The 11,373-nt window shown below is 35.8% G+C and overlaps 2 protein-coding genes across 3 annotated transcripts in view; both read right to left on the reverse strand.

The window, feature by feature from the left end:
• LOC136854035 (failed axon connections homolog) overlaps positions 1-2,750 on the reverse strand; it is a 20,408-nt gene extending 17,658 nt beyond the window's left edge. The window contains exons 1-2 of one of the 2 annotated variants that reach the window (XM_067130085.1): positions 743-2,750; positions 290-409 (exon numbers count right to left, since the gene is read on the reverse strand). In XM_067130085.1, coding sequence (XP_066986186.1) covers positions 290-408 — 119 coding nt within the window. In that variant the 5' untranslated portion in view covers position 409; positions 743-2,750. Of the gene's footprint in view, positions 1-263; positions 410-742 lie in introns of both variants that reach the window. The other variant, XM_067130086.1, reaches the window with a different exon arrangement.
• Positions 2,751-3,166: 416 nt separating this feature from the next.
• On the reverse strand, positions 3,167-10,416 carry LOC136854036 (failed axon connections-like). Its single transcript, XM_067130087.1, has 7 exons — positions 10,327-10,416; positions 8,307-8,459; positions 7,792-7,924; positions 7,462-7,658; positions 6,615-6,823; positions 4,283-4,399; positions 3,167-3,832 (listed from the first exon to the last, which is right to left on the reverse strand). The coding sequence occupies exons 2-7, from the start codon at positions 8,456-8,458 to the stop codon at positions 3,738-3,740; spliced, it is 903 nt and encodes a 300-aa protein (XP_066986188.1). The 5' UTR covers position 8,459; positions 10,327-10,416; the 3' UTR covers positions 3,167-3,737.
• Positions 10,417-11,373: the final 957 nt, after the last annotated feature.

Raw genomic sequence — 11,373 nt, forward strand, 5'->3', positions numbered from 1 at the left:
GTGTGTGCAAGTATTGAAACTATATGTAAATATCTTTGTATATGAACGGAATATTTTCAACAAAAATCAAAAGAATTAAGCATCCCAGTTAAATATACGCACTGTAAATCTTAACAATGCGGTAAACGTTGCTAACCCCCTTTTACTCATAAGTGAACTAAAGTTACTCTTAATCTACAGTAAAGGTGCCATTTGGCCAATGATTTTGATGTGTGCAATAATTCTCACACCCCACAGTGCAAAATGAAAAAGATTATGCATACACTTCATGGAGACAAAGTACACCGACCTCCTCCTTTTTGCAGAAATTTTGAAATACAGAATCAGTGTTGCCAGAGTGAGAATGACGGCCGAAGGCAAAGTGATCTTGTAACTCCATGATGAGACTGATCCTGTATCTTCGTCCATTCTGAAAAAAAAAAAACATAATTTACAGAATCGACCAATTTTTCGTATTCCTTTGGATAAAACACAGGCATATCAGTATCATTCAGGCTTGTTGATTTATATTTGGGTAAAAACTAATTGAGAAACGTAAAGCTTATCCACTTTTGAGCATCATAATCATCATATCATAATTGACATTTCAGCTGTGAATCCCGCGTATTTTCATTCGGCTGTGAAAACACCACGCAGCCGATCTCGCAGAAGACGATAGGTCAAATACACAGAACGTCAGGTAGTAAACTCCTGGGCTATTTTAGTTCATGGGATGAATGAGTAAAAACGATACCTGTCTCACCTGGGGTCTTGTGGTAGGCAGTAGGCTGTATCTGCGGTCAACTCGAATGACAGGGAGTTGGTGTAGCTATCACCAAGGCCCTTGCTTATCTGAGGTTTGAAACTTCATCACTTTTTTTTTTATCGTACCGAGAATTGATTATGGATTTTGAAAGGTTGATGATGTTGCTTACACTTATGTGTGTCATGCTTCTTCAAGGTCAACACGTTATTTTCAAGGGAACATTGCTTTCTGGTAAAAGTGTTGACTGCAGGTGAACAGACGGTGTAAATATAAGTTTTTAGGTTGTTTGATACTGTGGCATTGCGGTGGAGGTTCTTTGTACCAAATGTGAAGGAGAACCTTCACAGCTATACATATAATTTTCAGTCACCCTTACCTTATCTTTTTATATAATCAGCAGACTGGCAAAAGGATTCATTGTTCAGGACGTTAGTTACCCAGTTTTCATACGATAGTTTTAAAGAATACGTTTACCTAACAGTCTATTAGCTCTATCGAGTATTACGATATGAGCGCAAACTTGGTCTCCCCACCTCCTCCAGGAGGATCGAATGCTTGTTATTGTCTCTCTTCCAAACCAACGATCACCACCATGAGACCTTTGGCGTGCATGCCTAGGCAAGATTTGTAGCTGACAAGGGTTATCCCGACCCCTTCATGCGAAACCAGTTCCTCCGTGGGCAAACAATTCAGAATTGCCAAAGAGTGAGACCACTGTAGCATCTGCCGGGATAGATGGGGTTCTTTTGTTCTTCATTGGAGGGGTGGGTAGAGCTCTCGGCTACCACGCTATTGGCCCAGCGATCGACTCTCCGACCGGCCAATGAAGAATTAGAGGAATTTATTTCTGGCGATAGAAATTCATTTCTCGGTATAATGTGGTTCGGATTCCACAATAAGCTGTAGGTCCCGTTGCTAGGTAACCAGTTGGTTCTTAGCCACGTAAAATAAATCTAATCCTTCGGGCCAGCCCTATGAGAGCTGTTAATCAGCTCAGTGGTCTGGTTAAACTAAGATATACTTAACTTTTTTCTACCCAAAACCCACCACTGCCGTGGCTCCGTCGGGTATCCTTACTCATGATGTGAGTGCATCTTACGTCATCAAACTTGTCTCTCCACTTCAGACCTCTCTTCACCAGCTCCAAAGCTCTCTCTAACCTATTGTCTCTTAATATTTCGGTTCCGGCCGTTTCCTTCTTAATCATTCATCTCGCACTCAAATGGCTCATACTTCACAGAGTAGGACTGACGTAATAAATTTGAAAAATCCTTCCAACTCTCTTCTCTGCATTTATCAATGCAGTACTTCATTTTGAATTCGACTGCCTTCTCTTTATCCATGTAAAACGAAATGAACATAGAACGAAAGCAGATAGAACATACACCCAGCTCTCTCTAGTTTGTTCAGCCTTTGAAGTATATTGTGGTATCGAGCATCACTTAGCTGACAAACTTAACATCGGGGGTAATCAAACAAAAACGCGCAAGATCTTCTCGTGGATCCAATTATCCTAATGTTCCAGCCTTCTGTAGCAAAGTGGAGACGCATTTGATGGCGTGTTCCCAACGCCGGTAGAATAGGAATGATTCGCAGGCATATTTGGGGAAAAAGCCATTAACAAGCAGGCCTTAAAGCTCGTATTATATTTCCTCTCGAACCAGTTAAGGTCATCCATTAAGTAAGACTTGTATTTGGATCACCCCGATTAAAAATATAGTAACATCTCCCGGAGAACTAACTCGCAGTATTAAATATGCTTTATGCGTGTTAGACTCATAAAAACTGCTTGGTGTATCTTTTTTTTTCTGGGGGTGGGTTGGTATGGAAGGGGCGTCTACTGAGGATTTTTTTTTTATTTCACTATTAGATTCTCCATTCTTTTACAGTAACCCAAATACTGGGATAAAGTAAAGAAATTTAAAGCCACTGGCTGTCCATCCTGTATCTCACACAGCAGGTAAGGTTTGCAGTTGTTTAAAAAAAGAATATATATATATATATATATATATATATATATATATATATATATATATATATATATATATATAAGTTATATATATATATATATATATATATATATATATATATATATATATATATATATATATATATATATATATATATATATATATATATATATACATATATATATATATATATATATATATATATATATATTTATATATATATATATATATATATATATATATATATATATATAAAAGTTTGTGTGTGGGTGTGTGTCTATCATGACACTATTGGCTAATACGGTACTACTGTTGTCTCCTGACTTTAATTCCACGGCGTGCTAATATTACAGTAACATTAAAAGATATGAGAATGTTTTTGTTTAATTATCTTTCTTAACTCTTGAGTAAAGTCTCCTGTAAAGGTAGGTTAACTTCTCAAAAACTGTTCTTGACTGGTATCAGATGCCATAACTGTATTTGCAACTTAGCAGATTATATACAAGATGGATAGAAATCTACAAAGCCTGGCGATCCATAAAATGAACAACATGTGAATCCTCTTTTGGCTGTAGATTTATGTATTCCTATTTTATTTCTTTCAAAAATTTGTTATTTGCTAATTCTATTTCATTAAAAGATTTTATCACAGTTTTTCATGAATGCTGAAGGTCATTCACTGTAATTAAAATTTTTCCATAACTTATTTACATTTCACTATGGCGATTGAAATGGACACTACTGAAAACAACTGAGTAATAATATTAGTTCTTAAATAGCATTCAGAGAATGTCCTTTTCCATAAATAATCACGTATTTCATCCCATTTCACCCAAAGGAGAACCGTGAGAAACCGGATAAATGACCAGTCGTGGTTTAAAGATTCATTCAGACAAGCTCGACATGGTAAATGAACCAAATTCAGCCCATAGCAACATGGAGGCTCTCTCTGTCGAAAAAAAAAATGCTTAATATGAAGTCAAAGTTTTGCTTCTTCTGTTTCCAAAAATCCTTCGAGGAATTCACTCTCCAGCGGCGCCGAGACACAGTTCATCCCAGTCTGGGTACAAGAGAGTTCGCATTCTGTTGTGATGGGCCTCCAGATTAGGATAATCCTCTGAAATGAGAATTAGAGGAAATAAGTAAAGACGAAGCAGGATTTACTGATGGATTTATCAGTTTGTGTTAACCGGGGTTTACGACGGATAAAAAGCAGGATTATGGAAATAATCATATTTTGTGGTTCATCGTAACGACTGAAATTATTAGCACATTTTTTTGTCTCTTTTAAAACTTCGTGGGAAGAAGCTATCACTTAACGAAACCAGTGCTGGTACACAGACACACACACACACACATATATATATAGTATTCATTCATTTTTACAGATCATATCTATAAAAATCAAATGTTCTTCATTTTTACAGAATCTATCTATAAAAACCAAATATCCCAGATTCAGAATCTAATCCTCACCACCTGCTATAAAAAATAAATGATCAGAGCTCAAAACATAGGAAGAATTCTAGAAACATACATTTCTGATTAATGTACAGCTAAGACTTACCCCTGACCATCTTGACGTAGGGTGATCCATTGTAATTCCAAAGGATTTGAGAAGTATAGCCAAACAGGGTGCAGTCAACTTCACAAGGTCTGTCACCCATTAAAAATGGCTTTCTGCCTTTGGAAAATAAATTAAAAACGCAGTTAGTTGCATAGTTTAACTGCATACGTATATATACATACATACATACATACATACATACATACATACATACATACATACATACATACATACATACATACATATATATATATATATATATATATATATATATATATATATATATATATATATATATATATATATATATATATAATATATAATGAATTACGAAAATATGGAACGTGATGAATATAAATAAAGACAAAATCCACAAAGGAAAGAGAAACAATGGACTATAAGTCGAAAGGCCTTGCAGCACTCCATTGATTCTCTTTCCTTCGTGGATTTTGTCTTTATATATATATATATATATATATATATATATATATATATATATATATATATATATATATATACACACACATATAATAATTCACGATTGTAAATAAATGTTTTTCATTAAGAATGATCACCCCTACATTATTAATACTCATGAGGAATGATTATCACAAATGTTTGACTTCCTTGTACAGAAGGACTGATGGATATTCACCAGGGCTGTCAGATTAGGGTGCGGGAAAAGGAAGAATGATGAAAGACCAATAAGGATCCCTTTCTTGTATGGGATAGGATATGAGCATCCAAATTATAGGGATCCTCAACAGGTCAATAATGGACACGACAGGATCTCAGTCCAAGCTGAGGATTGAGTTTATATTATTCTAAGTCTCATTTAGTGACATTACAAAAGTGCCAGTGACAAGCATGGGTGTTTATAATTATCCTGAAATACCGTGAATACATAAAACCTACAGGGGTTTATTTTGAGAAAGAAGTAAACAAAAGTCTACGGATGATCATCATAAATATCAGTTCTGCTGTATCAAACTGTAGACATCCTAAATTATAAATAATTAAAATAGATAAATAAAAAATTACAACTACAGATGTTAACACCGCTGCATGAAAGAAATAAAGAATAGTGACAGTAGACTATTTTACGACAGAAATGAGAGGTTATTTTGATAATTATTATCAGAATAATGAATGATGATCATTAGAACTGTTGAATTGTTCTGAGTGCTAGTAATGATGGATTATCACCAGAAATGTCAAATAGGATTACGTGAAAGAATTGAGAGATGATCATTAGGCCTATAAGATATCTGAATATTAGATTGCAATACAAGAAAAGGGTATTAAGAGATGTTCAGAGCTTTTTGGCTCAGTTGCAAGTAACAGCGGATTATCATTAAAAGTGGTCGATTTCACTACATGGAAGGAACGGTGTTGACGATCTAAGTAATCGATTCCAATACATGGACTAAGCCCACCAATTAAACTATCAAACGACCTACTTGAAAGCTAAGAAGGATAACCATTAGCAATGTTGGACCACCCTTAATATACAGTAAGTCATGAGAGATATTCATCAGAATCATCAAACTCCTTTGCCTTAAAGGAACTGGGAGGATATAAGGAACTTCTATATTCAAAATATTGCAGAGAATGGACTGGAACACAGAGTTTAGGCCAAAGGCCAAGCACTGGGACCCATGAGGTCATTCAGCGCTGGAAAGGAAATTGAGAGTATGTAGGTTTGAAAGGTGTAACAGGAGGTAAACCTCGCAGTTGCACTATAAAATAATTGTTAGGAGAGGGTGGATAGCAAGGTGGAAGAAAGATATGAATGGAGGTACAGTAAAAGGAGCGGCACTAATCCCCACGGGAAAAATATTGCAGTGAGGAACTTTTTCCGTCATCCTTAGCTCCTAGTCTCTTGATTTAGAGCGTGCTGCTAGTTTTATGGAGTATCTTGTGGTCGCACTTCTCGTTACTAGAGGTCTTTGTTCTCATTTCCATAAAACCTCGGAACAGACAACCCTGCAGCTAAGTCTAGATATAATCATTTCTTTGTTCTCAGGTCTTTAAATAGTTTTTTCTTATCTTTGCTCTGTGTACATGTCTTTTTGTTTTTACTAGGAATTGAGCTACATGTAAGTTTATTTGTTAATTTAGTGGTTTCCTGAACGTTCTGTTATATAACATTATGTATGACTCATACTAGTAAAAGTAACATGAATGAAAAATATGCCCAAAACCATTCATGATAATATCATAACTGTCATCACATTAGGATGGAAAGGAAATCAGATATCAGAATCATTATCCTCCATCGAATGAATGACTTGAAGAACAATCATTAACATACCGAAGACAGTGCAATTACCTAGATAATGGGAGAGAGCGGCGATGTCCTGCCTAAGCATTTCTTCTACCTCTTTCTCTTTGTGCCTTCCCATTCCCTGCACCCAAGTGCGCCTCTTCATGATGTAAGGGAATAAGGAGTAGACTATATATTCGGAGAGAGAATCGAGTTTCGAACATTTCCTTAGTTGCTCTCCCCTGTCGATAACATAACGCCAAACTCGAAGACCCCTGTTGGCAAAAAAAAAAAAAAAAAAAAAAAAAAAGTTAGAAACATTATGGTCAAGTAACTATAAAGGTTTCAAAGTTTAAAGACCACTAATGAACAGCAGAAGCAAGGGTCTGGTCATTAATTTGGGCACAATGCCTAATAGATCTAGCATACACATTTATATAGGAAAACCCCGAGACTCCTCTCCTCCTATGCTAAACCTGGGTAAGCAGGGCAATGGCTACTGATGACTCGGTGGATAGGCCTATGTGCCTTGCAAAACCAACCCAAATCCCTGGCTCATTGAAATAGTAAGATCCCGTGTCAGTGAAGAGCTATCAGACCTGAGTGGGATTTAAACTAGGAGCCAATGCGATGGAAAATCACAATACCGCAGAGACATTTGCAGCTACTGAAATAATTTGTGCCTCGACCAAAAGAACATTATGAATGGATGCTATGGTCATAGTAATAGTAGAAGTGGCGGTAGTAAAACTATCTGTACCAGTCAAACCTCACTTAGTTTAAGTTCATGCCCATTAATGTATGGGCCTGACAAATTTTAAATTCAAAACAAGCAAATTGAGCAATTTTGAAAGTCTAATTTTGGTGCATAGCACTAAACAATTTTCCATGAAGATATGCATAAGCTCCTTACCATGTGATGTGTTCCGTCATCATCAGATTAAAAGCCAGTGCTATTGCTTGCTCCTCTTTTGGTAACCAGCTGGTTAAGTTTTTATCATATTTCTTCGCCAGGGCTTCCATTACAAGCTGCGAATCAGCGATCTCTTCTCCATTTAGGGTAATCCATGGGCTCTGTCCTTTGGGTCCTATTGGTTCTGCATCGTCAAACTAAGGAATTTATGTCAGAAATTTTAAAAAAAGTATAAAGTACTTTTAGACAAAGCCAAATAAAAGTATCAAAATAAAAGGCTGAAAGACTGCAAATTAATCAGTCTGATTTATGACAAAAGTCTATACAAACCACATATGTAATCTTGGCCAATCTTAAATAGGTCTCTAACTTTATGACGAAAGGGGATGTGTTTGGCGTTAAACGACCTCTCGGGAAACCGTGCAGAACCACAACGTCCTTCCCAATTTTAGCCCATCGCTTCCTGGAAAATCGATCTAGTGAGAAGACAAAGTTTAAAAAAACGAAAATCCACTTGAAAACGAATACTGTTGTGATTGATACATAACACTTTCCAAAGTAATGTTACGTTAACAAGATTTTCTTAAACACGTTTTTCGATTGTGCTGTGGCACCTAGAATAGAGTAGTTTTACATTTCTGAATGGTAATTGCCGTTAACACAAAGGTTCTCCAGGTTGTGGCATGCAAGTAACAAAAACGATTCATGAATTTTTATGCAAATAATATGGTTGCAAATACTTTAAATAACGCACATCTCAAAATTAAAATACTTATAATAAAAATACGTCTTCCCTCTTCAAACCACATCACATGCCTAAAGTACTGAACAATCAATGAACTCGCCTCCTCTCCCGTCTGGCAGAGGCGTGTCGCATCTTGGCCGTTACCAACGCGGCGACTGCAACCGCAAAGATGACTTGGCGAGGTCTCTTCAATAGCCACTGCAAACCATCAGACGACCAAGCTCGTAAAGCCTCCACTGTAATTGTATTCATTCTGAAAAGAACGGCATGCTTTTTTAATGTCAGTATCCTTATGTCTAGGATATCTAGGATAATCACATCGGCCTAGTACTAGGCCGATGTGATTATAGACTATCCTAGATCCATGTAGACCATAAGACTCGTAAGTCAACCTTGAACTGGCGTAAGAGGAGAGAGATTTTGTCATGAGGTGAAATGGTTTATGAAGCAAAGTGAATTTGGGTATCACTAGGCATTGTGCAATAAAACATAAGTAAAAACAACAACATCCATTTGGTTCAGTAGGTATTTCAGCTATTTGGCAATTATATTTCCGCTGTTAAGTTCAGAAGCACTTGATCGTTGTGACGATTCATTCATGTGGCGTATACAACAGAAGGATGTTGGTGCTGTTAGGCGATCAACAAATGTTATTGTTTCTCCCTGTTTTTTTTTATTGTATTTTTATCTAAAAGTTATTCAGGAGATAGTACTAAGATTGTTACACTTTTCTGATAGGATCCCTAGGAACGAACGACTTGTGTTTATTGTAAGTAACGTCAACTCTCTTCTTGGATGCTTACATAATATCTAAAAAAAAATTCATTACTAAAGCGTCTGGCAAGCTGCATAGATTCGTAATAGCGATCTTTGTAATTATCAATATATATGACAAACGCTGAGCATTCCTTACATTCCACCCAAAGTTTTTATCAAAATAAAGAAAATCAGTTTAAAGATGGGACCTCGAGGAAAGTTAGAAGAAAAGAAGGTGCCACTATTTTTACAGTACGATATCTACTGGGCTATTCGCGAATTACCAAAATTTAGGATACTATGAACCAAACATCCCAATTAAGGCCTATGGCAATTATTCCTCAAACTATATACAAGGACATTTAATCCCCCAGGGGCTAGTACTAAACATGGCAAAACAGTGTCTAGCACTAGCCCCTGAGGGGTCAAATGTAGAAAATGGATGGTAGATATCATACTATAGTAGCACCGAAAAGAATGACTAAACATCTGTTGATATCGTTATTAATTCTTTATTCTCTTAATTCTTGCTCAGCCTTTTTCTTTCTTCACTTATTTACCATAGCGTAAGCCCGGATCTATAGCGAGACAGTACAGCCTGTCTGAGAACTACCATACACACTCCTCACCTATCGTTAGTTTTTGAAAACTCAGTCCGCCTCGATTCGCTATCGAGCTCTGAATATTTATTTTAATTTAATACAGTTTTACGATAGCAGGAGTGATTCTTACTCTCTGGAAGCTTGCTTAGCAACTTAATGGTCATTTTAAATGTGACCAAATTAACCTGAGTAATATTAACTAAGAAATATCAGAATTGCTGAAGTAATTCTTATAACCAAGGTTTCGTCTGAGTAATTACTTTTCTCACAATTAAAATTATAATAATCAATAAACTATTAAATCCATGAAAATCTCATGATCCACTTGCTCTGGAACTTAACTATAGATATATTGAAAATAAAAATTGACAGCAATCCATTTTGTGGCTGTTGCTAGGCCTATGTGTAATTTTTTCTGCCCTGGAGGTGGAGGATGCTTTGAAACCGATTTACTCTATCGTCGAAATTGTCGAGCTCATTTAAGGGTAAAATAGCAATGATAACAATGATAAGTTTTAGTGAAAATCCGTGATGTTCGCATGTATTTTTTGTGTGGAATATTGATTGTCTCATTAAGCTGACAGCGACAGCTTCATGATTTGGTTTCTAATGATGATACACAAAGTTGGAGACCGTCGAATATCTACGGGAACCACACTACAACTTTCACCAAACGTAATCTTGGCACACTGCATGGCAACAAGCAGAATAATAATCATAAAACTCAACACTCTTGTCTCTTGCTACGGTATATTGCCGTACCTGAAGGTTATAAATCGCCCTGTATACGGAAAAAAAATATCCGATCTTGTGTTAAACAACCTTATGTGATCGAGACCTCCAACATGACTGACTCTGCCTATCTCACTGTATAGTCGACAGTCCGACAGATGCCGGATACCATTTAGTTTTATCAACAGTTCGCTGAAGCCTCTTTGAATGACCTAGAAAATTTATCTTCTTTGAGCGTGATGTCAACTTTAGAGCGAGAGGCTTAATTGTCCTTTTGTTAAACTTTATTGGGCATTCGAATTGCATGTTGATGTTAGTCTAAAACGTCTACGCTAGTATGCCATGCCACTAAGAGGGATTTTGTTATCTCGTAAGATACGGAAAACACAAGTAGTACTCGAACCTTTTTAGTGATAACAGCTTGATTAATACAGTTGCCTTATTGTTAGATACATATTCTTTACATCACTTGTTCCCTTTTACCCTTGACCTTTATTATAGCTAAAGATATCATTGAAGCCATGGTAGAGATGATATATATATATATATATATATATATATATATATATATATATATATATATATATATATATATATATATATTCAAATTTATATTTTAAAACGCGGAAAAGGAAATATATTTATATTTTAGAACAACGGTTATTTTTCTATTTTTAAAGATTAAGAAAATCATCTTTAGATATTACTCCATATAAGAGAGAAAAGAAAAAATACAAGATTTTCCATAGAATTTATTTTGACATGGTGACAACAAAAAAATATAATAATAATTCTCGTCGTAATGCGTCCACACTCTATTGGATTTTCGTTTACGAGTCTGTTCAAACCGTTGAAAGAAAGAGCTACATTTAGTTTACTGAAGAACAAACTGAATATTAGATGATTCGTATCTCCGGTTGTTCAGTGGTCTCAAAGAAAATTAAATTATATGCACGATTATTGCGTACAAAACCAACACAATATATTCAAGACATTTTTACGTCGAGGCAATTCAAGAAACTGTCTAGTAGAAATAGTTTTATATGATACTTTGATCCCCGAGGGTCTAGTACTAAG

This window comes from Macrobrachium rosenbergii, chromosome 28, assembly GCF_040412425.1.
Source record: "Macrobrachium rosenbergii isolate ZJJX-2024 chromosome 28, ASM4041242v1, whole genome shotgun sequence".
NCBI lineage: Eukaryota > Metazoa > Arthropoda > Malacostraca > Decapoda > Palaemonidae > Macrobrachium > Macrobrachium rosenbergii.

What these genes read in the sequence shown, in the direction of transcription:
- LOC136854036 (XM_067130087.1), bottom strand. Translation starts at nt 8,458, where the DNA reads ATGAATACAATTACAGTGGAGGCTTTACGAGCTTGGTCGTCTGATGGT. An exon ending in TGGCCAAGATTACATATGTG is followed by an intron (nt 7,659 to 7,791) that starts GTTTGTATAGAC and finishes TAAATTCCTTAG; the next exon opens with TTTGACGATGCAGAACCAAT. An exon ending in CGCTCTCTCCCATTATCTAG is followed by an intron (nt 4,400 to 6,614) that starts GTAATTGCACTG and finishes TATTTTCCAAAG; the next exon opens with GCAGAAAGCCATTTTTAATG.